The sequence below is a fragment of the Heloderma suspectum genome, chromosome 2 (genome assembly GCF_057233095.1).
Source record: "Heloderma suspectum isolate Gila_16-S chromosome 2, 16-S_ref, whole genome shotgun sequence".
Lineage (NCBI taxonomy): Eukaryota > Metazoa > Chordata > Lepidosauria > Squamata > Helodermatidae > Heloderma > Heloderma suspectum.
The window spans coordinates 342,210,395-342,237,883 of NC_139459.1; the positions used below are offsets into that span (position 1 = coordinate 342,210,395).

The following is a 27,489-nucleotide window of genomic DNA, read 5'->3' on the forward strand; positions in this document are numbered from 1 at the left end:
TACTTGATCAAAAAATGAGATCAGATTTGTCTGGCAGGACTTGTTTTTGACAAATCCATGTTGGCTTCGAGTCATCACGGCATTGTTTTCAAGGTGCTTCCAGATGGATTGCTTTATGATCTGCTGCAGAATTTTCCCAGGGATTGATGTCAGAGTGACTGGTCTGTAGTTCCCAGGTTCCTCCTTTTTACCCTTTTTGAAGATAGGGACATTAGCCCTCCTCTAGTCATCTGGCACTTCCCCCGTCCTCCATGATTTCTCAAAGAGAATAGACAGCGGTTCTGAGAGTTCTTCTGCCGGTTCTTTTATGACTCTAGGATGCAGTTCATCTGGTCCTGGAGATTTGAACTCATTCAAAGTAATTAGGTGTTCCTTGACCATGTTCCTATCCATCTCAAGCTGCAATCCTGCCCCTTCAGCCTGCACTTCGCCTTTGCCGGGGGGGTCATAGACTTTTGTATTTTCATACAAAAAATGAGCGTAATTGTACGGTAGTTTGAACACTCTTTGGCATTGCCCTTCTTTGGAATTGGAATGTAAACTGACTTTTTCCAGTCTTGTGGCCATTGCTGAGTGTTCCAAATTTGTTGGCATATTGAGTGCAGCACTTTAACAACATCATCTTTTAGGATTTTAAATAGCTCAGCTGGGATACTGTCATCTCTACTAGCTTTGTTGTTAGTAATGCTTCCTAAGGCCCACTTGACTTCACTCTCGAGGATGTCCGGCTCAAGTTCAGTGACCGCACTATCATGGCTATCAAGGACATTAAGATATTTCCTGTATAGTCCCTGCCTTCTTTGTCCTTTATCATGCCCATCTTTGCACAAAACGTTCCCTTGATGTCTCCGATTTTCTTGAACAGATCTCTAGTCTTTCCCATTCTATTGTTTTCCTCGATTTCTTTGCATTGTTCATTTAAGAAGGCCTTGTCTCTCCTTGCTATTCTCTGGAACTCTGCATTCAGTTGGATATATCTTCCCCTTTCTCCTTTGCTTTTTGCTTCCCTTCTTTCCTCAGCTACTTGTAAAGCCTCATCAGACAGCCACTTGGCTTTCTTGCATTTCTTTTTCTTTGGGATAGATTGAGTTGCTGCCTCCTGAACAATGTTACGGACCTCCGTCCATAGTTCCTCAGGCACTCTGTCTATCAGGTCTAATCCCTTAAATCTATTCGTCACCTCCACTGTATATTCATAAGGGATATGATTTAGGTCATACCTGAATGGTTTAGTGGTTTTCCCTACATTCTTCAATTTCAGCCTCCCCCCCACCGCAAACAAGCTTCGACGACAGGTAAGTGACTTTCGTCCACCCCTACTCAGGGGTCTTTGATAAGGGACTTTGTCAAAAAGCCTTTTGCAAATCCAAGGAAACATTCTACCTGATCACCCCTCTTCACATGCTTATTGACACTCTCAAAGAACCCCAAAAGTTCAATGAGACAGGGTTTGTCGTTCTATATGCTGACTAATTTTATCTTTAATAATTCTTTCCACCTATTTACCTGGAACTGATGTTAAGCTAACCAGCCCATAATTTCACAGATCCCCCCTGGATCCCTTTTTGAGAACTGTCGTTACATTGACCATCTTCCAGTCCTCTGGTAGAGAGGCTGTTCTCAGGGACATGTTATATATTCTTGTTAGAAGATCAGTAATTTTATATCTGAGTTCTTTAAGAATACTAGGATCTGGACCAGGTTATTTGTTAGCTTTCAATTTGTCAGTAAGTTCAAGAACTACATTTCTAGTCAGCAGTCATTGCCTCAGTTCCTTGGGGTGCAATCATATCCCAATAGGTGGCCACCTCCGAATTCGGAGGTGACCACCTATCCAATGCACAGTGGGTGGCGCGTGGAGGGGATTGCCTCCTCCGTGCTCCTGCACCATGCATTCACGGCTAGACAGACGATTTCAGCTGTCTAGTCACAGGATCTCGGAGCAGGTAGACGGGAGGCCAGACAACACATTGGAAGTGTCATACTGGCACTTCAGACTTCCTTGCCCCTGGGACTGCCCCCTTTCCCCCCGCTCTGCGCTGCTCTCCAAGCACACTGAATGGGGAAGATCCACACAACCTCTGAGGCGGCGAGGAAGGGAGTGGCGAGTTGGTTCCCAGAAACCAACCTATCCTATGGCCATCTAGCCACTGTCTAGTGGCCATAGGATTGCACCCTTAGACTCCCTTTCTGAAAATTTCAGGCACAGGTATCTGTCCTACATCTTCTGCAGTGAGAACAGATGACAAGACACCTGAAAGAGAGCACCCTGCAGTCGATGTGGACCCCAGTTTGGGGGACTATAATTGGTGAGTGTGTGTTTGGTGGTAAAAAAAAATGTTAATGAGTATGTCGTTCCCAATATTTATGAAAAGTACAGGAATCTATTGATTCAGTGCAGCTTGTTCCTCCTAAAGAAAAATCTATTGGCATGAGAACTCTTGGAGGTTTTTCAGTACACTAAAATGACGCAAGACAAAAGCTCCCACTTAATTAGCAGCACGGTCTTTTCATGGCTGTGGGAGTTGCTGCAGATTAAGCAAGCAAAGCATTGAGCTATAGGTGAGATGCTTCTGGACGTCTCTTGGTGAGGGCGCATTGTTAGAGCCCCATGTTTGTCTTAGTTTATTTTAGTTTATTTGTTGCTTTTAGTTTCTAGTGTTATATGATTTGGACCTGGACTTGGACTCCCCCTGGCTTTTGACCTCTTGAAGGCGAACGTCATCTGTTTAAACATGTAGAAGAAACATAAAAGATGAGAAACAGCAAACAAACAGATTTCCAATTCAAACTGCTCAGGCACGGGCAATAATTAAGCCCTGGAACTCAACCTGCCGCCAAGATTACAAAACAGCTACAGATTGAGGACCTTTTCTCTGCATGCAGATCTGCAAGTAATTCATTGCCTCTAATGACCTCAAATAAATACACTGCCTTGGAGTTTGATCCTTTGCTTTCACCAGCTCAACTCACTCTTCCTGAGCCCTCTGTGCCGTTTGAAATTCCCTCTCCTTTGGGCTCTGGAAACACACAGATTTCTTTTGCTGTGTGAACAAAGCCTTAAATGTTAGAGAAGACTCTCCAACTGATTATGTCGTTTGACAATGTCTCCTCACTGCTCACACCACAATAGCAATATTCGATAAATTACAGTCTGTTTGCACTAGAGTGAATGCCCTCAGCAAGGGTATTACTGAACTTCAAAAGACTCTCTCTCAGTCTGGGGGCTCATCTAAATTACCCATTACAACTCATGGAAATACAGGAACTATGGCATATAGATTTACTGTGTCTTGACTGGCTTCCTGCAAAACTTAATCAGAAGAGAGTTCTACTCACTTTCCAACAGGCTGTAATTTCCCTTATGCTGCTTAGCATTGTTAGAAAAAGACTGTCCTCTTATTCTTTGGCTGTCAGCTCTTTGCTAGACCTTTGAGCTATTAGTCATAATTATTGAGCCCACTGGACACATGTCCAGTGGCAGTGTACATCTGTTAAAAAGGGGAAGTCTGGTGAGACAGTCACATAAGCATAATCAGAAATAAACATGTTGACACAGTCGTGCTCTAAGGAGTCAGCTAATGGCTCAGTCAGTTGACATGTTGTGGCTAACAAAAAATTGTAAAGGGGGGGGTATAAAAAGACTTATGCTTGCTTAGCTCGGGGTCCAGACTGCTGACTGCTCTGCACCCGTTTTGCAAAACGTTCAATAAAATAGTGTTGGATCCACTGCTGCCTGTCTGGCATCCTTTCTTTCAACCAGAAGCAAGAACTTTTTATCTAACAGCATGGAGACTTTTCTGTACAGGTTCCATATCTCCCCCATCAGAGTTTTCACAATCCTACTATTCACCCCTTGCTCTGCAGCTTACATGGTCCCCAGGTTTCCAGTAGCCTTTCACCAAATGTAGGGATCGCAGAGAATTCCGCCACGGATTCCAGTGAGGCCGGATTTTTTAGAATCCGGCCCCCCGGAATCTGTGGGGGAATGGCCTCCTGCCCCCCCCCACCCTCCCACGGAATCCCGCCAGGACGGTACTTACCTGGGGCGGATGCGGTGGATTCAGTGGCGGCGGCTCCAGCGGCGGCTGGTCTCCTGGACAGCTGCGGCCGGGCTGCTGCCACTGCCATTGCCATCCTGGCTTGCAGCCGTGATAGGGTACGTAAGAATATACGTAGCCTATCACGGCTGGGTAAAAAAAAAAAAAACAACCCAGTGTACGCAAATGGCGGCGGCTATGGAGGCCACCATTTGTGTTCCCTATTTTTCACCGATTTATCTTACGTAAATATTTACGTAAGATAAATTGGTAAAAAATAGGGAACGCAAATGGCGGCCACCGTAGCCACTGCCATTTGCGTACGCTGGGTTGTTGTTGTTGTTGTTTTACCCAGCCGTGATAGGCTACATAAATTCTTACGTATCCTATCACGGCTGCAAGCCGGGACGGCAATGGTGGCGGCAGCAGCCCGGCCATGGCCGGCCAGGAGACCAGCCGCCAGAGCTGCCACACCATGGCAGCTCATCAGGGCAGCGGGAGGCTGCTCAATTATCAGGTGGCTCATGCACCCCAAAGGATTGTCTTGCACACCCCCTGGGTGCATGCACCCCACTTTGGAAATCACTGTTCTAGCTTCTAGTCCTTTCGTCTCCAATAACACCACCTCTCTCACAATGAGCAAATGGAGGCTGACTCATAGCAAAACTCACTCACTCCTCCTCTGCCACCTCCTCTGCCCTTCCTCCCACCCTTCTCATCTTCTGCCCCTCCCAGTGGCCGGATCTCTCTCAAATTGACACATTTGGCACCACTGCCTCCTCTCCCCTTCCCCCCTCCTCCTTTTCCCCCTCCATGTGACCTTTCACAAGTTGATACATTTTGGAGACAGCCTTTCTGGGTTGCTCAGAAGGCATAAAAAGAGCTCCAAATATACAAGGCAGACCGAGGCACCTCATAGGTAACCTGCTCTGGTTCGGGGCACCTCAGTGCTGTTCTGATCTGCTTCGTAGAAAGACGAGGCACCTCCAAAGCAGCCCGCTTCATGTCGCTATTCAGACTTCGGACCAAAGCCATGCACAGCCCCACTTTTTAGATGTGGAGTGGTATATAAATATTGTAAATAAATAAATAATAAATAAATACTGCCATTCATCTGTAGCAGGCAAATCAAATTTATCTTGAAAAGCTGTTAATGGCAAAACTCATCATCAGCGCCAAACAATTAATCCAGTGTAAAGATTTTATCTGTCCAGGTCTGCCACAGGAACATTTTCTTTCTGATTTTTAGATCTGGATTTTTGGGGATGAAAATGTTTGTATAGCCAGCTCCCCCTTCCCCCATTTCAACTCATCTCTAATTTTGAGTTATTGTGGTTTAACAGGATTGTTGAGAAGAGGAGGAGGAGGAGGAAAAAGAAGAAGGAGAAGGAGAAGGAGAAGGAGAAGAAGAAGAAACCTGGCTTAACCTGATCTTGTGCCTTTAACAAAAGTGTGATCTACTGCCAAAAGGAGCAAGTGATAAACCTTGTCACCTGCTAAGGGGTGCAGTTCAAGCTACTATCACCCACTGATCCAGGTGAAAGGGCTGACTGAAAAGTTTGCATAAAGTTTAGTGAAAGGAATCAATCTCTTCATATGTCCATGAGTTTATCTTCAGGCAGTTAATAATTAATGTTAATAATTAAATAATTAAATTTTCTTTAAAAGAATAACAAAGCTTTGCTCTGTAATTTATCAACAGAATGGAAGTTAGTTTTTAATGGATATTTGGTTTTAATCTCAGCTTCCTCTTCCCAGCAAGTTGATTCATGGGGAATGGGGGTGTGATTGGTGTGGAGGATTGGCGAGAGTGGGGAATCTGCTCTTCTCCAAAATCAGCAGCGATGTACTTCCTCTCTTTCAGATCATGGATGCATTTGGAAAGTTGGGGTTCTGTCGGACCACTGCGGTCCTCTATGGGTGTCACATGTAGGGATCTCAGAGAATTCCGCCACAGATCTTGGTGAGGCCGAATGCCAGTGCATTCGGCCCCCTGAAATCTGTGGTGGAACGAAGCCCCCGCCCCCTCACCCCACAAAAGGTGCATGAAATGGAGCACTTACCTGCTGCCGTCCGCGCTGACTTATGAATGGTGGCCGCGCTGTGGCCGCCATTCGCTTCATCATCATAGCTGTGATAGGCTACGTAAATAATTACGTAGCCTATCACAGCTAACGCAGGGACGCCATTTGCGTCCCTGCGGAGGCCGTGATAGGCTACATAAGTATTTACGTAGCATATCATGGCAAGCTAAAAAAAAAAAATCCGCATACGCAAATGGCGGTGGCTACGGCGGCTGCCATTTGCGTTCCCTTTTTTCGCTGTTTTAGCCTACGTAAATATTTACGTAAGCTATTGTGGCAAAAAAAAGGGGAACGTAAATAGCGTAGTGGGCGCTATTTGTGTTCCTTTTTTTTCCGCCGTAATAGCTTACATAAATATTTACGTAGGCTAAAACAGCGGAGGGGGAGGAACGCAAATGGCGCCCACTATGCTATTTGGTTCCCCTTTTTTTTCGCTGTAATAGCTTACGTAAATATTTACATAAGCTATTACGGCGAAAAAAGGGAACGCAAATGGCGGCCGCCATAGCCACCACCATTTGCATATGCTGTTGTTGTTGGGTTTTTTGCCTGCAGGCTGCCCAGCGGCCGGATGTCTGGCTACGGGTGGCCCCGGCCGGTGGCTCTGCGGAATCTCCACAGAGCAGAGCCGGCCGGGTTAGGATTTCAGGGGGAGGTGCAGAGTGCTTCCCCCCACCGCGAATCACCCCATCGAAAAGATAAGTGACTTTGGTACATCCCTACCTGGAGTACCTGCTGCCGGGACGGACCATGAAGCTCAGGAATACAGCCAGGGTAGGCTGGGGATGATGTGTGGGGGTGGGGGAGGAAGCATAGTTCTGGGTAAGGAAGCTGCCTAGGACAAAGGGGGCTGTGGATGATGGGTGGGGTAGAGGCGGCTGATCTCAGGGAAAAGCAGCAGCAGATGGGGAACGGGGGTGTGATTGGTGTGGAGGATTGGCGAGAGTGGGGAATCTGCTCTTCTCTAAAGACAGCAGCGATGTACTTCCTCTCTTTCAGATCATGGATGGATTTGGAAAGTTGAGGTTCTGTCGGACCATTGCAGCCCTCTATGGGTGTCACATGCCGACTGTCTCACTGATAAGGCAGGGGGCAACTTCATAAATGGGAAGAAGTTCTACTCCATCCTCCTCCAAGGAGCAACTGACCATACGGCATGCTTCATTGACATTGAGCTGGGGTGGAGTGGGAAGAACCACGACGCTTCCGTGTTTCGGAACTCCGCCCTCTTTGAAACCATGGAGGCTGGTGTCTTTGTTCCTGGGAACCCCACCATCACCATGAGTGGGGTTGAGGTCCCAACCCTGATAGCAGCTGATAGTGCCTACCCGATCCGGAGATGACTCGTGAAACCCTACAGAGGACATCTGGACTGGCGCAAGACACATTTCAACTACTGCCATGGGCACATGCACAATGTGGTGGAGAGGGCATTTGGAAGGCTGAAGAGCCACTGGAGGTGCCTCACTGCAAGGCTGGAGATCGCAAAGGCGAATGGGACATCTGTCACTGTCTCCTGCGCAGTGGTGTAGTGGCAAATTCAGAAGCGCAGGGTCCCTTTGTGACAGTCACAGCCACGCCCCTTCTAAGATTGTACAACCTTGTAAGATACACAGCCTTCAGCTGGGATCCAAAAACAGTGCAGCTGAGAGTAAGGCAGTGGCATTCAATCGGACGTCTGAGAAAAAATGCAAAGGTGTTAAAAACTTTTTCACCCACCCACTCACTCATACACAAACATTTTGGGTATTCAAAATATGGTACTCTATGGAAGTTTCACCCTCTCAGTTCAGTCCTCATAAACAGATCCCTTCTAATTTAAATAGCCCCCTTGCACACTCCCTTAGCCCCCCAACATTATCCATTAGCCTGCCCTAAGCTCCTTCATTATATCTCCCCCCTCCCCCTTCAACAGAAATGTCCACACACCCAGCTGGATTGAACCACACACACACACACACACACACACACACACACACCTTCTTTCTCCCCTTGCCACAACTGATTTTTTTTCTGTTTCCCTCCCCTCCACCAGGGTTTCTTTGCCCAGGTACATGCCAACCTTGTGCCAAAAAGTGTAGCTGACAGAGCAGGTTGCGTTTTGGCAATTCTGCTTACTGTAAAAATTAATGTTCAATAATTAACAGTGCAATCCAATTTGAGTTTATTTCAAATTCAATTTACAGAGATCTTGGGAAGGCAGCTACAGCTGCAGTCCTAGGCATGTTTACCTGGGAGAAAGCCCAACTGGCAATTGAAAATAGTGGGACTGACTTCTGAGTAAACACGCATAGGAATGTATGATAAATCCTAAAAACTGGCACAAACCAACTCCTAAAATGAATATTAATAATTCAATAGCTGAACAAGACATCATCTTGCTTCTCATTAGCACCACCCATCTGCTGCCATCTTTTTCATGTTCATCAAGAAGTGAAATAAACTTTTTCATAAAATTTCTCCAGCGCCCCCCACCCCCCATAAAGCACAAAAAAGCACCAATCCTAAACACATTTACTGAGGGAGCTGGTGTATTGCTGTGGCCCTGTTCTCCTTTCCTGCCCTGGGATTGTGGGAGTGGGATAGGATGGTGCTCTAGCTGGCTCTGGTTGCTGTCCTGGGGTATAGTTTGGAGAACTACCAAGAACAAGTTTAAGCATCAGGAATTTTAAGGGTGATGCAGTAATGAGCCCCCCCCCCCCCCCCGCCACCATAAACAAACCTCAGTTAAGGGTATATAAACCAGCTTTATGTGTGTGGTTTAATAAAAGTTACAAAACTATGGGAGCATATTTTCAAGAAGAGGAATCACAGAATCATGGAATAGTAGGGTTGGAAGGGGCCCACAATGCCATCGAGTCCAACCCCCTGCTCAATGCAGGAATCCAAGTCAGAGCATCCCTGACAAGTGGCTGCCCAGCCTCGTCTTAAATGCCTCCAGTGTGGGAGAGCCCACCACCTCCCTAGGTAATTGGTTCCATTGTCATATTGCTCTAACAGTCAGGAAGTTTCTCCTGATGTTCAGCCAGAATCTGGCTTCCTGTAACTTGAGCCCATTATTCCATGTCCTGAATTCTGGGATGATCGAGAAGAGATCCTGCCCTTCCTCTCTGTGACAACCTTTCAAGTACTTGAAGAGCGCTATCCTATCTCCCCTCAGTCTTCTCTTCTCAAGGCTAAACATGCCCAGTTCTTTCAGTCTCTCTTCATAGGGCTTTGTTTCCAGTCCCCTGATCATCTTTGTTGCCCTCCTCTGAATCCTCTCCAGTTTGTCTGCATCCTTCTTAAAATGTGGTGCCCAGAACTGGACACAGTACTCCAGATGAGGCCTACCATCTGAGTAGAGGGGAACTAGTACTTCCTGGGATTTGGAAGCTATGCTTCTGTTAAAAAAAAAAAAAAGTTAAGGTGTCCCCAACCAGTCGTGTCCGACTCTAGGGTGTGGTGCTCATCTCCATTTCTAAGCCGAAGAGCCAGCGCTGTCTGAAGACGCTTCCGTGGTCATGTGGCCGGCATGACTGAACACCGAGGTGCACGGAACGCTGTTACCTTTCCCGCTGAAGCGGTACCTATTTATCTACTTGCAATTTCTTGCTTTCGAACTGCTAGGTTGGCAGAAGCTGGGACTGAAGACGGGAGCTCACTCCGTCACGCGGCACTCGGGTCTTGAACTGCTGTCCTGCCGACCTTCCAGTCTGCAGTTCAGCGTCTTAACCACTAAGCCACTGCGGCCCCCTATGCTTCTATTAATGCAGCCCAAAATAGCATTTGCCTTTTTTGCAGCCACATCACATTGTTGGCTCATATTCAGCTTATGAGCAACAACAATTCCAAGATCCTTCTCTCTTGTAGTGTTGTTGAGCCACATATTCCCCATCTTGTAACTGTGCATTTGGTTTCTTTTTCCTAGGTGCAGAACTTGGCATTTATCCCTATTGAATGTCATTCTATTGTTTTCTGCCCAGCGCTCCAGTCTATCCAGATCACTTTGAATTTTGCTTCTGTCTTCCAAAGTATTAGCTATCCCGCCCAATTTTGTGTCATCTGCAAATTGGATCAGCATTCCCTGCACCTCCTCCTCCAAGTCATTAATAAAAATGTTGAAGAGCACTGGGCCCAGGACTGAGCCCTGTGGTACCCCACTTGTTACCTCTCCCCACTTTGAGAAGATCCCATTGATAAGCACTCTTTGAGTCCAATTCTGTAGCCAATGGTGGATCCATCGGATCGTTGTTTCATCTAGCCCACTTCGAGCTAGTTTGCTCATCAGGATATCATGAGGTACTTTGTTGAAAGCTTTACTGAAGTCGAGGACAAGGGTCTAAGCTATTCACATCTCCACACCCTTACTTCCTAAAGGCACATTATATCTAAAATATGTGAGGGGAAAAAAGAGAACAACATCAAGGAACAACTTATATAGTTATGTTATTTCCAGCCTACATCAAAGAGGTGGCAAATAAAAGAAGGCAATTTATCAAAGCAAAAAATATGGCAAAACAAATGAACTTACAATATTATTAAAAATATCCTGCTACACTTTGTATTGTGTCTGAAGGTCAGATGAAAAAGTTTCAAAATCATGAAATGGCAGAGGCATGGCTGAACGTAAAAATGCGTGAGAATTCTGTTACAACCCCATGAACTGGAATCTTTAAACAAGCTTTGTTAACTGTTTGTGTTTAGTCTACATGATCCAGGCTAGCTCAGAAGATAAATGATTATACATATATGCATTTACTCTCTTTCATCTTCCATTTTTTCTTGCTTTTCTTTATATTTTTATTTCAAAATAGTTAATATATCTAGTATAAAATATATTACTGACTGTTGAAGTTTATATTAATATATAATATTATTATATTATATTTATTGAAGGGTTATATTAATATCTAATATTATTATATTATATTTATTATTATATAACACTATATATTAATAATGATAATAATAATAATAATAGTAATAATAATAATAATAATAATAATAATAATAATAATAATATAGGCTTCTGGGAATGAATCGCAGACCTGTTTCTTTGATATAAAATTGATGATATGATATTGAAATGTAAGGTTGTTTACTAAACTGTAAGATTGTTAAGGTTATAGATATAGTTTTTAAAATAGAATGGCATCGGAAGCCGGGGGGTACTGGAGTTTAAACTTAATTCTTTAAAGGGGAGGGAGAGGGAGAGGAGGAGGGAAGGAGAAAGAATCTTCTTTTTTCTTTACTTCCTTTTCTCCTCCATTTTCCTTTCCCCCCCCCCCTTCTCTCTTTGTTATTGTGGTGTCCTCATCAGAATATTGTATTGTTGGGAAATTGTAGTATTGATCAGGTTGTTGGTAATTTTGGTATTGTTTATTTCATTTATAAAGATAAAATAAATAAAAATATATTTTAAAAAAGAGAGAGAAAAGCTGGTTTACTTAACAAATCTATGTAAAGACCATCAGGGTTGCTGGTAATGTGCACTTTAGGCCCTCACCCTCTGCAGGAACAGCCAAGAAGAACTGCAGCAGGCTGCAGCCTTCCCCAACCTGGTGCCCTCCAGATTTGCTGGACAACAACTCCCATCAGCTCCAGGCAGCATATTGGCTATGTTGGCTGGGAGGGGGATGATAAGATTTGCAGTCCAACACATCTGGAGGGCACAAGGTTGGGAAAGGCTGGGTGAGACATGCAATGAAGAAGTTCTGAGGCCCCTGCCCAGAGCTGTGCGGGCTGTGCAGAGAAAGGTGAGGCAGCCACTATGTGTATGTTTACATACACATAGTATGTAAAGCAAGCAAGGAGCTGAACCTAGCTGGAACAGGCCAATAATGATGTCTCAGAAAGAAATTACATTTAAAACAGAGAGAGTGAGGAAGGGGAGAGGCAAAATCAATAGGCTCCTTCTTCCCCTTGCCTTGCCTCCCTCTTGCTTACAACTTAGGGCTCCTTCACATTGAGCTTTTATCCTGCTATTGTGATTGGTTCCTCACAGAAGTTTGCGAGCTCTTTAGATGACACCGTGAACCTCCAGGGCATCTCCTGCACTAAATGCCCTTTGTTCCATTTTTAAATAGATCACAGATAATGAGCTGTGTCGTGTTGCACTTGAGTTCCCTCCATGAAAAGAGGAAAAGCGGCAAGAAGAGGAGCGAGATCAATGAAAGATAATGGAAGATTCAGATACGGGGAGGAGGAGGGGGAAAGAGGAGGGGGAAAGGAAGTGGGTGAAAAGGGGAGTCGTTGTGATCCTACATTTAAAACAGAAGCAGAAGGCCCCATTTTAAAAGCAGGATTTTAGGCTGATGTAGAGATGCCCTTAGGCTGTCTTTACATGAGGCCTTTATAGTGCACACGTGACTGGCCACCCGCCATCATCCAGGGCCCTTCCTGCACTATCCCCGGCAAAAAATATAGTTAAAAAATATATGTTTTAAATGAAGTATTTAAATACAATGGGGTTCACTGCCAGTTTTCAGCCACTAGATGGTGCTGTTTTTCATTGGAAGATATACAGGCTGAGGCTGCTGGGAAGGGACATTTGGTCGTGCTTTTCTTCTAATGAGCCATTTCCCATCCCACCAAGGAGATGGAAGAAAATGCTCCGGGCATCCCGGATTTTCCTTTAATGTGGAGCTGCCCTTAGACCTCACATTAAGGATTTTTTCTCCCTACATCACCACTTGGGATATGGGGAAGAAGAGAGTGTGTGTGGAAGCATGGCAGGGGAAGCCATTTTCCTCTTTCCTTCACAGACGTTCCTACCGTCTTTTACATGTTCATGTTGGAGGTCAGCTGGCACTCCCTTGGAGGCCAGATTCAGCCCCAGAAGTGGCATTAGTCACATTTAATCTATTGTGGGTTTTGAACAGAAAAAAACCTGGCTTCAGGGAAACTTTTCATGTTCAATCTTTTAGAGAATGTTTCACAAGTGTTTCTACAGATCGTAATTTGCAGCGCAAATTTTATATGTGTCTACTCAGAAGCAAGTCTGATTGAGTTCAATGAGGCTTACTTCTGGGTAAGTGGTTCTAATATTACAGCCTTAAAACGCAATCCTAACTAGATAGGTGGCTGCCTCCAACCTTGGAGGCGACCGCCTATCCAAAGCAACGGAAACTGCCTTGGTCGCCCTGTGGGATGACCTCTGCTGGGAGAGGGACAGGGGGAGTGCGACCCTGTTGATTCTCCCGGACCTCTCAGCAGCTTTCGATACCATCGACCATGGTATCCTTCTGGATAGGTTGTCTGGGTTGGGAGTTGGAGGCACTGCACTACAGTGGTTCTGCTCCTACTTGGATGGCCGATTCCAGAAGGTGGTGCTGGGGGATTATTGCTCTGTGCCATGGCAATTGTGCCATGGGGTTCCACAGGGCTCTATTTTCTCCCCTATGCTGTTTAACATCTACATGAAACTGCTGGGGGAGGTTATCCGGAGGTGTGGGCTGAGGGGCCATCAATATGCGGATGACACCCAGCTCTACCTCTCTTTCTCATCAAATCCAGGTGAGGCAGTGGCTGTTCTGAATCAGTGCCTGGGCACAATAATGGACTGGATGAGGGCCAATAAACTGAAACTCAATCCAGACAACACAGAGGTACTGTTAGTGGGTGGTTCATCTGCCCGGCTAGGCAATATTAAACCTGTTCTGGAGGGGCTGCACTCGCTCCCCCTAAAGGATCAGGTTCGTAGTTTGGGGGTGCTCTTGGATCCAGAACTGTCACTTGAGGCACAGGTGAACTCAGTGGCACGGAGCACTTTTTATCAGCTTAGGCTGTTATACCACCTACGCCCTTATCTGGACAGAGATCGCCTAGCTACAGTTATCCATGCTCTGATAACTTCTCGTCTGGATTACTGCAATGCGTTATACGTGGGGCTGCCTTTGAAAACGGTCCGGAAACTTCAGCTGGTCCAAAATAGGGCAGCCAGATTGTTAACAGGGACTGGTCAGCAAGCTCATATTACGCCAGTACTTTTCCAGCTGCACTGGCTGCCAGTCCATTTCTGGGCCCAATTCAAAGTGCTGGTGTTAACATTCAAAGCCCTTAACGGCTTGGGGCCAGGTTATCTGAAGGATCACCTCCTCCCATATGTGCCTGCCTGGACCTTAAGATCATTGTCAGCAGCCCTTCTCTGTGAGCCCCTGCCAAAGGGATTTGGCGGGTGGCTACTAGGAGGAGGGCTTTTTCTGCTGTGGCACCCCGGCTGTAGAATGAGCTCCCTAGTGAGGTTCGCCTGGCACCTACATTGTATTCCTTTCGGCGCCAGGTGAAGACCTTCTTATTTTCTCAGGCATTTTAGCATTTTAGCTATCTAGATTTTTAGCTTTGCTGTTTTAAATCTGTATTTTAACTTCCTGCACTGCTGCTAGGTTTTATTGCGGTTCGGACACGACTGAACAACTGAACAACAACAACAAAATTGTTGTATTGTGGTTTTAATGTTCTATATATTTTAAAACGTTTTATTGTGTGCCGTTTGGTTTTAAATTTTGTGAACTGCCCAGAGAGCTTCGGCTATTGGGTGGTATAGAAATGAGATAAATAAATAAATAAATAAATAAATAAATAAAGCATGCAAGCAAGCAAGGCAGGAGAGGCACAGGGGGATTGTTCCCTCCGCACCTCTCCTGCCTTGCTATTTTTCACTAGACAGCCATTTTCAGCTGTGTAGCAGTGGGGGGTGGCGACCAGAAGAGGAAGCTGCCATATGACACATTGGATGTGTCGTATGCGCAGCTCCACTACCCCACCCTGGAACGCCCCCCAGCCCCAGCCCTTTTCAGTTGCTCCACACTCCTCTTGCAAGCGCGGAGGATGGGGCTTCTCCACACTGCCTCCGAGGCAGCGCGGACGAGAGGGGCGGTCGGTTTTCCAGGAACCGACCTCGGAGCACAGGCTCTGAGGTCAATTCCCAGAAATAAGCATACCCTATGGCCTGCTAGACAGTGTCTAGCAGCCATAGGATTGCTCTCTTAATTTCCTGTAAATTGCTTAAAAGAACATATGTGATTTTAATGGCTCTCTTTTGCTTTACTGATTGACAAACATACAGGTGTAAGCAAACTTACTGGGGGATAAGACCCACTGAACTAAATGGAACTTACTTCTCAGTAAATATGCATAGGTTTGAGCTACAAAATTTATACTTAGAATCTAGGTTGGCTAGATATAAAGGAAGAGAGAGCTTTTAGATGTTTAATTAGGGACATTTATGTCCCATCTCTCCTTGCATACAAGGTAACTCATAAAGATTTTTTAAAAATCAGTTCAGTCATACCTTTATTAGGACCAACAAAACTGCCACAGAAGAATGTGCAAGCTTTTGATTTCTGCAGAACTGTTGATCAGTCTATTTTATTTATTTATTTATTTATTTATATTTAATTTCTTAATCGCCCATCTGGCCGTCACCCAGCCACTCTGGGTGATGTACAACAGTACAATTCAAAATAGTACAATTACACATTAGAACATTGTCTAAAAATACCCTAACCCACCCCTATGTGGTCCAAAGAGCAGAGGACGGGGGAAGAAACAAAAATTCCCCAAATTAGGTCATATAATAACAACAATAATTTAAAATGGATTAAAGGCTGTGTAAACAGGAAATCTTGGCAGGTATAAATTTTTCTCCCTTGATATGATTAAGTTCCCCCTGCCACAATTTACAAACCTATTAAAGATGGCACAGCCATTATTTCTTCTGTATCTGTATACCATATTAGCATCATTATGAAAACCCACGTGGTAGTATCCAGTACTGGCAGTCCGCTAGTACCAGTCATGTGGCACTAGTGGGAATGGCTGCTAGTGCAACAGGAAACTTGTGTTTCATAGTGGAACCCTGGAAACCAGCTCAAACTAGCACTTCTAGAACGGGACCAGTCAGCAGAGCTCCCTTCTCCAAGTTCCCCTGACTTGTCCTCTTCTGGAAGCACTGGTTTGGGCTAGTTTCCAGTTGTGCTATCAAGTGCTTGCTTCCTATTGAGCTAGCAGTCATTCTGGTAGTATCCAGCGCAATGGCAGTGTTGGATACTGCCCTCAGAGTTTCAGATTTCTAGAATTTTGAAAAAAGAGAAAGAAATGGATTATCTAAGCTCTGCGTTTCTGCAATCTCATGGGTGAGACACAAGTCTTGATAAACGGATTGCTTTCCCCCAGGGTGAGTTTTCGCATCCCCTTCTGTACAGTATATGTAATTGCTTTTTTCTCTACTTCAGTCACTTCTGGCAATGCAACCTCCAGGTCAGAAGAGATTTTCTTCATTCTGGCAAGTATGCTTCTTTCAAACTCTTCCTTCTTCATAACCAGGTCTTCTATGGTTTTTCAAGCATCATCACATCCCTCTGCTAACTTCACATGCTGTTTCTCAAATCTGGGATCGATTGGAAGGCCCATGGAGACAAGCCTGCCAAGGCTGCTGACTTTATCCATCAAGTATTTTGAAAATACTTTTGTGTAAATCTCGGAAATCATGTTGCCACATTGTGAACCACACTGGACACATTAAATGCCTGCTTATAGATTATGTCGACCATAAAGGTTTTGCAGGAATAGCTTGCAACTGTCTTTATGCTTTCAGCTGATCTTACAAATTCTGTGATGTGGCGACTGAGGCGGGACTCGAGGCTGCAGACCATCTGGAAGAAACGTACCATCTTCCCACTGCTCTTTCACCCATCCCAAGGCATCCAGGCCTTTACACAGCATCTTCCTGGGTGTTTCAGAATCAACCTCCGTGGTCTCACATTTCCTCATTTCAGTAGGGATGTACGAAAGTTCCGCCACGGATCTCGGGGAGGCCAAATGCCAGCGCATTCGGCCCCCTGAAATCGGTGGCGGAACGGCCCGCCACCCCCCCGGGACAGGACTTACCTAGGGCGGATCTTCCTGGTGGCGGCGGCTCCGATGGCGGCTCCGGCAGCGGCTCTGGCGGCGGGGCAGCGGCGGCTCCAGCGGCCGGTCTTCCGACCGGCTGCCACCGCTGCCATTTCCAGGTTTAAAAAAAAAAATAAAAACGTGATAGGCTACGTAAAGATTTACGTAGCCTATCACAGCTAGATTTTAGAAAAAACACTGTGATAGGCTACGTAAATCTTTACGTAGCCTATCACGGCTGACTTTAAAAAAAAAAAAAAAGCGCGTACGCAAATGGCGGCAGCCATGGGTGCCACCATTTGCGTTCCTTATTTTGGCACGTCTTAGTCTACGTAAACATTTATGTAGACTAAGATGGTGAAAATAAGGGGAACGCAAATAGCGTAGACGCTACGCTATTTGCGTTCCCCTTATTTTCGCCGTCTTAGTCTACGTAAATGTTTATGTAGACTAAGACGTGCCAAAATAAGGGACACAAATGGCGGCGGCCATGGCCGACGCCATTTGTGTACGTGCGTTTTTTTGTTTGTTTTTTTAATCAGCCGTGATAGGCTACGTAAAGATTTACGTAGCCTATCAAGGCTGACTGCAGGGACGCAAACGGCGGCAGCTACGGCCGCCGCCATTTGCGTCCCTGCTAGCCAGCGGCCGGATGTCCGGCTGCTGGCGGAGCCGGCCGGCGGCTCCACAGAATTGCTGCAGAGCGCAGCCGGACGGCCAGGATTCCAGGGGGGGGAGGAACGGAGCGCCTCCCCCCCCGGTAAGGATTCCGGGGGGAGGGACAGAACGCCTCCCCCCGCACCATCAGCATAATCCCTAAAAGGTAAGTACCTTTCATACATCCCCACATTTCAGTGAGTCTATCTGTCAGCTCCTCATTCTGCTTCTTCAACTTTTCAAACCTTCTCTGGAACTCGCCTTGAGTGTTCTTCCGTATGTCTTTACTTTGCTGTATTTTTAAACGGACATTGGTCATGGTCATTGCTAGAAAACATTCTTGCAATTTCTTTATATTTGGTCCCATGTGAGCAAATGCCGGTGTTCCAGTGCATAATTTGCTCTTGCCGTCAAAAGTGTTAACTTTCTCTAATACCTTTTTCATTTCTTCTGTAACGCTTTTCTTATCCGTAATTTTCTTCTCTGGTGTTGCTACTTCAGCCAGTGACTCAGAAACATCATTTATAAAATTGCATCTTTCCAACGCCAAGTCCTTCATGCTACAATTATTTTCTTTATGTATCTTCTCTAGCAATTCTCTAATATGCTCTTTTGTCCAAGGTGACCTATTTGTTTGATCTTTCTCATTGTAAAGGAGATGCATCTTGATGCTGCCTTTCTCCTCAATAAAGTCATTAAGAGCTTGCCCCAGAGATACCAGCTCAGCTGACTGGGAGCAGATGTTGCTTAGCTATACAGTCATCTCCATCTCCATTGTTTGCCTCACTGTTGCTCATATCCACATCCCCTAAACCATGTTTTCTTACACTAGAGGTCATATTGGCGATTACACGGGGCACTGTCTGTTAAACTTGCAACAATATTCACACCTACAGCACCCCACCCCTCAGGAATGCTGTTCATTGCCTTTCGGTAATCTTGGTACGTTTCATCAACTCTTTTTCTTACGGTTTTGTAGTAATCCTCTGATGCTTTCTTTCTGCTTCAGCTGCCTCTTGTTTTAGCTTTAGGCTTTCCAAGACTAATTTGGTTTCTGCCATCTCTTTCTCATATCCTGTTTTAGAACTCAGGCTTCCAGCAGTTCTTGAACCAGGCAGACGACATCACTGAATTTGTTCTTGACAGTCAGCACTAAAGATGTACAATAAGCAGCAGCAGATTTCACGCTGCTCAGCCCACCAGGGAACAGAGCATCGACCACATCTATCTCCTGAAACAGAGTCTGGACAAGTGTTTTCATTTGCTCTGGGACATGCGAGGAGAGAAGTCTGATCTTGTCCATATTCGTGTGAGCGGTGTTAAACGCCTCCCAGCCCTTGTTGCTGACTTGAATCAGACAAGTGAGGAATGAGTCTTGAGTATCTGATGTATTTAAATCCTCCTATAGGTGGATTCTTATTGATGGAGAAGTCTCCCTACCCTGCTGAGATGCAAGCCAGCTCCCCTAGGATGGCAATGGAGATGGGGCCGGGCATCAAATACTCCTCCCAGTTGGCAGTGGCACAGGGCTTCATCATCAGTTCTGTCTCCTTGCATACATCATCAACTTTGCAGATATTTGTCAGGGATTTAACCACTTTGGAATTTCTGTGTTGCACAGCCATTTTATGCCTGAATAAACAAAGACTCGAAGAGCATAAGGTTAAAAGTACCTTACCAAGTGGCTGTGGAGGTGGCACCAACCTTTCTGTTCTTCCTCCCACCTTCTCCCCAGTGACCGATGCTGCAGGACGGATGGCGGCTGTCAGGGTGGAAACTGAGCTGACAGAACCCCATAGCAGTTCTGATTCTGAGGAGGAACAGCAATCCGTGGGAGAGGAGCGCGCTTATCTCTCACAGGCACAGCAGCTGGCAGAGATTCCTCCTGCCAGCATTCCTGGGATAGATAGTGACCCTGGCAGCGAGAGAGTGCTGGAGGGGGGCTTGCTGGATGCTCGGCGCCGACACAGGGAGCGATGACAGATGGAGGGCGCGGAAAGGAGGCGTAGCGTTTATTTGGCGCGCAAACAATGGTCGCGTCCCGAGGACCCAAGGGAAAGAGGGAGGATCTCTCCCTAGCCCATAAGTTCAGGGTCTTCCCGTGATTCTCCTTCAAACAGGGACCAACTGCCTAGCCTGGAGCATAGGCCACTATGCTATCTTTCCCCAGTGCTGTTCCTTGCTTAGTCGCTGGTGATTAGCATCTGAAAGAGTCATTAAGTTGTAAAAGGAATAAAGCCTTGAAAAGAATCCTTTTCATCTGTGTCTTGAGTTGGCTATTGGAGGGGACTGTAAGAAGCAGCTAGGGCGCTCCTGACAATTTATGTCTGAGTAGGGCTGCTGGAAAAATCCACTACAGACTCAAATGAGGTCAGATTCCAAAGAATCCAACCTCCGGAGTCCACAGCAAACCAGCTGCACTCACCTCCACACCTGGAAGAGTGCCTGCAGGGTGGCTCTCCAGCTTCCTTAAAAAGCAATACGTTAATGGCAGCTGCCATTAGCTTATTGCAGGAAAGTTACAGCCATAAATGGCATATTGTATGCTATTTACTGCCATAAAGCACTTACTTTTACCTAAATACAGCCATAAACAGCTGCAATTTATGGAGAAGTAAGTGTTTTAGGGCAGCAAATGGCATACAATACACATTTACAGCTGTAATTTCCCCACAATAGGCTAATGGCAGTCTCCATTAGTCTATCACATCTTTTAGAAAACTGGAGAGCCACTCTGGCAGACGTGGCAGGGCTCCGGAGAAATCCGTGGGGCCCCAAGTGGCCCGAATTGCCCTGCGGTGGAGACCCCCACACACCGGACATTGGGGGGATTTGCCCATCCCTACTTCTGAGTAGACATGTTTAGCTGGCTGTTTTCAGCTGTTCCTGGTGCCGAAGCCAATACTGCTGGGCGCTGGCTGAGGCCACACAGACTCCCAAATCACACTGAAGCAAGCGCGATGGGAAAATCCGTCACAGAACGACTTTGCAAAAATATGCGTCCTATAGCATGAAAGCCTGCGGTTGCTGTAGAGAGGGGGAAATGTCATATGTCATGTTCATGAGTGAGGTGTAGTAGCACTAATGCAAATCCCCCGTGTAGGTCCCCCACCCATATCGCTACAGTGACCTCGATCTATGGAAACTGAATCCTAGGTATGCACTAAAACCACCGAAACCTTTCGCTGCTCAGCAGTGGAGTCCAAGGCATAACAAGGTTTTATTTCTTCACAGATCACTACATTGTTGTCACCATACACCATACTTCCTTTCCCCATGTCATCACCAGGCAGCTTTGAACTTGGAGTCTATGAAATGAACTTTGTAGATGCTAAACGAGTACCATGATAAACATGCTCTTTGAAAAGATGCCAAGGTATATGTTTAAAATATCTGGTTCTACAGCACAGGTTGCAGCAGGAAACACATTTAGACTGTGCACCCTAAGAGCAGGGTGTAGAGGAAAATGCACCGGAAGATGATTGTATCTCAAGGAGATAGGGTGACATGGCACAAACTATTCCTTCCATGCCTGAATCTCCTGAACGGCCTTAAGAACCAGTCCCCCTTAAAGGTTGTCAAGCCTCTTGGCCTGACTTTTTTGTCTTTCAAGGTTAGCTGCTTGCTTAGAAAGACCTTGGAATATGGGATGATCTCTGCATTTATTATGTTGGCTGCTGCCCATTTTTCTCCAGCTTATCTATTGGGTGGTACAAGAATCATGGGACCTAAAAATCAGACCACCACAACAGATGATAGGGTGCTGTCCCAAATTACACATAGCCAAAGGAAAGCTTAGGTATATAAGTCCCCAAGATGCTGTCACCCAAGCTGAGCTTCGGTGCAGACCTGGACCGCGGAGGTGCTATGTGCTAGCCATTCACCTGGGGTCTCTCTGCTGCCGTTTATCTAGCGCTCCCACCAACAGAAAGAAGGATGCTATCTTGCTCTGCACTGGTATTGTATGTTATCATTTTGCCTGCTCTTTAATAAACTCCTTAAACGTCTATCTCTCTCTCTGTGTGTGTGTGTGTGTGTGTGTGTGTATGTGTGTGTGTGTTGCTTCTGAACCCTAAAAAGAACCTTTGCCTCATGGCAAAACACAGGGTAAGAACAAGAGGAATGGAAATGTTCTGCTATTAGGCATTCTGTGTACTCTGTCCTTTCATTCTTTCTATACTTCTTTTCTGCCTCTATCATCTTTATGTCCTGTATCCCCCACCCCACCCCCCAAGCTCCAACAAGCTTTCTACAGTTCTGTTGACCTTTTATGGGGATTCTTGATACTGAACGCTGGATTCCTTTTCACAATCTTCTTCCTTGCTTGGTGAAACAGAATCCTCTTCAGATTTATCTGCAGGAGGAGGAAAGAGAGCAGTTAAAGATGGCTCTCCTCAACAACCAACATCACATTTAAATCTGGAAGGTGGATTTTGAGAACTAAAGACCTCTAGCAGTTTTATAGCAGTTTAACTGCCATGGCTTCCCCTCCATCCTCCCCCACCCAAAACAAAAACAAAAACCTGCCAATTTTATCTTAATGAGGATGCTTTGGATTTTATGTTGGAGTTCATCTACCCACAACATAGATGTACACACATGCCACAGAACTATGGTGCCTTGGGGGAGAGAGAATTACTTTCAAACCAGGTTAATTCTGTAGTGTACATATATTCATAGTTATCCAAGGCCAGGATATGCAGGCCCCAGTTACCTGAGTATTGAGAACTCCATGGGTGCAAGAGTGTACTCCAAATTCAGCTCATTTGGAATGAAATTACAGTAGACTGACTGGCATTTCGGCCAGAGGGAAGGCCACAAAGAATATAGTGTGCAGTATGAATTTGCCCAGAGGTATGAATTTTGCACAGAGGAGAAGGTATCTGGGAAAAGTGCCTGTAAAGGGAGGGTGCCCTGACTCCTGGCAGTGAAGGCAAGGACTCAGGGTTGTTCAGGCCGAACACCAGCCCAGGAAGATAGGCTGCCACCGCCCATTATGTCCAACTCAGCCTAAGCCAGGCGACTCCCAGACCTTACAGGATACCCCTAGAGCTTAAGCAATAAGGGCCCCATCCAGCACACTCTGTTTCAAATCCCTGAACCCAAAACAGTAGCATTAACCAAGTAGAAGGCTTTGGACCTAGTACCAAGGCTTACTTGGAAAGAAACACACACAATCCTTGAAGTAGGTGTTACATTTATTGACAAAGGGAAAAGGAGAGTAAACAACACATGAACCAAAGGAACATTTGGAAACAATACTTCAAGGTAAAAATAACAAAGCTACCTAAACCTGCCTATACATACCTAAACATGGGACTTCAGTTAGGACAGGACCCAGATTGAAATACTTGGGGGGTTTCTCCATGACAACAGAAGGAGGAGTAAATGGAGGATTACCTGGATTTTCCTAGAAATCAGCTTTGGTGCGCTTTGGGTCACACAGGGCTCCATGAGTAAGTGCACCACACCAGCATAAGTTGCTTCATAGAACATACTTCTGGGTGGGGGTGTGGAGTGAACATCATCCCATTGACAGGGGCTGCTCAACCAATAAGAGAGGCTCCCTCCCCACCCTTTCTCCTTCTATAAAATCCTGGGAGGTTTCCTGCTGTGTCTTGCAAAAGCACTCCCCCCACCTGGCATTAATTACTTCCTTACAGCACATTACAGAAACACAGCTGTAGATCCTTCTCACTCCATAAAGTTGCAGATGCTGTGATTAAGGGAAGCACTCAGTCCAATTAACCAGGCTGTTCTGACCTTAGGGCTAGAGAGATCATGAGATAACACAGATGCAGGTGGTTTACCCAGTATGTGCAGTGCCAGCCTTGCAAAATGGAAGCTTATAAACTTCTAGACCTCGAAAAGAAAAGACAATTCTTAACATTGCCACATGGTAGGGATGTCAGAGAATTCTGCCACGGATCTCGGTGAGGCTGAATGCCAGTGCATTCGGTCCCCCGAAACCTGTGGTGGAACGAAGCCCCCCCCCCGCCCTCCCACCCCCTGAAAGGTGCGCAAAACGGGACACCTACCTGCTGCTGTTCGCACTGCTTTGTGAATTGTGGCTGCATCCGTGGCCGCCATTCACTTCTTCATTATAGCCTTGTTAGGCTACGTAAATACTTACGTAGCCTATCATGGCTAACACAGGGACGCCATTTGCGTCCCTGCGGGAGCTGTGATAGGCTGCGTAAGTATTTACGTAGCCTATCACAGCAAAAAAAAGGGAACGCAAATGGTGGCGGCTATGGCGGCCGCCATTTGCATTCCCTTTTTTTTTTTTTTTGCTGTGATAGCCTATGTAAATATTTACATAGCCTATTACGGCAAAAGAGAGGGGCGCCAATGGTATAGTGGGCACCATTTGCGCCCATCTCTTTTGCCGTAATAGGCTACATAAATATTTACATAGCCTATCACGGCAAAATACAGGGACGCAAATGGCGGCGGCTACAGCAGCCGCCATTTGCGTCCCTGTGCAGGCTGCCCAGCGGCCAGATATCCCGCTGCAGAATCGCTGCAGAGTGGAGCCGGCTGGAGAGAATTTCAGGGGGAGGGACAGAGCGCTTCCCCCCCACTGCGAATGTCACCCTTTGAAAAGGTAAGCTTTTCACCCTTTGAAAAGCCGCCATTTGTGTCCCTGCGCAGCCCAGCAGCGGCCGGATGTCACTGTAGGCAGCCCCGGCCGGCGGCTCCGCAGAGTTGCTGTGGAGCAGAGCCAGCCAGCGAGGATTCCGGGGAGAGGGACGGAGCACCTCCCCACCCACCGCGGATGTCACGAAACGAAATAGGTGAGTCGTTTTGTACATCCCTACCACATGGACATCACACTGTGAACAAGGATGGGATTGACTCACACTCTTACTGTACTCCTGTAACTGCATTAAGAGCTATTGGAAGAAGAACTGGTAAGTGGAAAAGAGACTGGGCTGCTTGGATAATGGTAGGCCTACAGGCCTTGTAATAACGTCTAGGCCTAAGCCTAGATCTCCATTAGGAGAGTTGGGGAGCTGTGTGAGGTGGCCAGATAGCAACACCATGAAGATTAAAACTTTAACATGGGATCCCAGAGGGAGCGTATGGACTTTTTTGATAATACTATAGAAGCCTCACCTACACATATTGTACACCCTGAGGATTATTCTGCACTCCATGATACCCCGAACGAAAAGAAAGTGTCTTCATTGCTGGACCAAACTGGGGGATGGGGTCAAACATACTGCTTTCTTTGTAGCATGACATGGAACATACAAAACAGTCCTGTCGCTCAGAAATGGCATCTATGTGCGCAACAATATAAAACCTTTCAGATCTAGGAGGTATTGCTTCCAGTACAAACCAAAGTAATTACAAATATCTGTCTCGCGAAACACAAAAACACTCTACAAGACAAAGAGCTGAACTCACCTGGCTTTGTCAAATGCCTTTTCAAGAAGTCACAGTGTCGGAGAGGTGATATCTGCGTAACTTTGGATAGCTCGGCGCTAAGGTGGAAGAAGTTCTGCTGTGTGGCATTATAGAGTGGCCACTCTACCTCATTGGCTCCTGACCCTGTCGGATTCCTGTGGAGGAAGTAAAAATATATTTACAACGGTGCAGTAAGTATGTTTGCATATTAACTCTGCACAAAACTCAGTTTATTCTTCCGTTATTTTAATTGTATTATATATATCCTACCACATTGCATGCTTTGGAGAATTACAGTATTAAATCCCCCTCCTCCTGAATTGCTCTACCATGCTTGCACATTTTTGTTTGGTAGTTAAATTCATTTATATCACCCCATTCTACCTGAAGAGATGCACCAGGTAGCTTACACTGCAATCCTATGCATGTTTTCTCAAAACTAAGCCCCATTGTGTATAGGGAGGCTTACTCTGTGGGAAGTGTTTTATGATTGCAACTGAACAGTACAAAACTATGCATGTCTACTCAAAGGTAAGTCCCATTCAGTTCAATGGAACTGACACCCAGCTAAGTTGGTATAGAATTGCAGCCTTAAAAACATAAAAAGAACAGACCTATGCTGCAATCCTAACCACACTTACTAGGGAGTATGACCCATTGAACACAATGGGACTTACACCTGAGTCAACGGGCATAGGCTTGCACTGCACAGCATCTACTTCAAAGCACAGAAATCTATACAATATAGTAAAAAAGTCCTAATTTCTACAATGGAGATAATAGCAAAAATCTGCTTCCCCGAAGGTCTGGCAAAATATGAACATCTTAAATATGCCTCCTGAATGCCAAGGGGGATGAAGCCACATGGGCCTGCATTGAGCTTTTGTGCCAAGTGGTCATCATGACTCTGTCTACTTTGTCCTCAAAATTAACTAAAGGGCATATTTAAATTGAAACATACGAGCACTCTGTCCGGGGGTGGGAGGGGTCAAGTCTGCCAAGCTTTTGGCGTCTCTGCCCACCCCTAGACTCCAGCTCACTTGTCCACAGGCTGGCCCGACCGAACCTGTGTGAGTCAGGCCAGCTCGTGGATTTCTGGCATTGCCATGCACAGACCCCTCGCACTCTGCCGATGCTGACATTGCCGAGGAGAGCGTGAAGGGTTTGCACACAGCGGCGGCCATCCCTAGTATATGAAAGTGAATTTACATATGCGAGTGAACGTACTGTGTTGCTATTTTCTCCTCAGAGTTATTCATAGCCTCACCATGGCTTCAGTCCTATACACACCACCGGGGAGTAAGCCCCATTAATATGGACTGGAAACTGGGACTGGAAACAAAGCCCTGTGAGGAGAGACTGAAAGAACTGGGCATGTTTAGCCTTGAGAAGAGAAGACTGAGGGGAGATATGATAGGGCTCTTCAAGTACTTGAAAGGTTGTCACAGAAAGGAAGGCCAGGATCTCTTCTCTATCATCCCAGAGTGCAGGACACGGAATCATGGCCTCAAGTGACAGGAAGCCAGATTCTGGCTGAACATCAGGAAAAACGTCCTGACTGTTAGAGCAATACGACCATGGAGCCAATGACCTAGGGAAGTGGTGGGCTCTCCCACACTGGAGGCATTCAAGACAAGGCTGGACAGCCATCTGTCAGGGATGTTCTGACTTAGATTCCTGCATTAAGCAGGGGGTTGGTCTTGTAGGCCCCTTCCAACCCTACTGTTCTATGATTCTGTGATTCTATGTAGACGATTGGACTTCATGTTTTGTTACTGACACCTGCCCCTCTACCATTAATGGCTACTTGATGGGCAACTAATAGCTAGTGATCATGATTATTGCCACAGTGAGAAAAGGTTCACCTGCTGGTTCTTGGATAACAAGTTCCGGGAAAGGCACAGGAGCAAACCAAGCTGGCAGCAACTGCCTTTTCTGGCCAGTTAGCAGCCCCAGATGTGATAAACGGTGGGCTGGATCCAAAAGTGCTCCTTTATAAGCAGAAGGCCTGTTCCACATGGTGTAGGTCTTGTGTTCTGACAGTGCAAGATCCTTCTTGTAACCAAGAGAATCCAAAGCCAGAGGTATGCTTCTGTTTGCACAACCAGTTGCACAACCTCCTGCACACAGTCTTCTACAAGGTCTCAGGCGACTGAGACTCTGGTTCCAGTACAAATGCTTGCACAATCTCTTGCAGAGTGTTCTTTCCAGAGCACGAAACTGCAGAATTTCTTCTGCTACTGCATCTCTGGGCCGAAACCTGTATCAGTAACATCCTGCCGAACTTGGATGAAAACACGCAACTGACAGAAGCCACATATTGTCTAAGGTCAGATGACAAAACAACCCACGTTTTTAAAAATTATGGGTTGTTCGGGAGCTAGCAATTGTGCTGGCTCCCACCTGCTTGCCCAAGTTCT

At 46.0% G+C, this 27,489-nt stretch overlaps 1 protein-coding gene and 1 pseudogene across 2 annotated transcripts in view; both read right to left on the reverse strand.

The window, feature by feature from the left end:
• Positions 1-907: 907 nt before the first annotated feature.
• Positions 908-27,489, reverse strand: part of LOC146355265 (acetylcholinesterase-like) — a 37,421-nt gene continuing 10,839 nt past the window's right edge. For both annotated transcript variants that reach the window (XM_084840816.1, XM_084840815.1), the window contains exons 3-5: positions 25,070-25,224; positions 21,922-22,010; positions 908-2,725 (exon numbers count right to left, since the gene is read on the reverse strand). In XM_084840816.1, coding sequence (XP_084696942.1) covers positions 21,925-22,010; positions 25,070-25,224 — 241 coding nt within the window. In that variant the 3' untranslated portion in view covers positions 908-2,725; positions 21,922-21,924. The remainder of the gene's footprint in view (positions 2,726-21,921; positions 22,011-25,069; positions 25,225-27,489) is intronic.
• On the reverse strand, positions 16,214-19,281 carry LOC146355266 (uncharacterized; annotated as a pseudogene).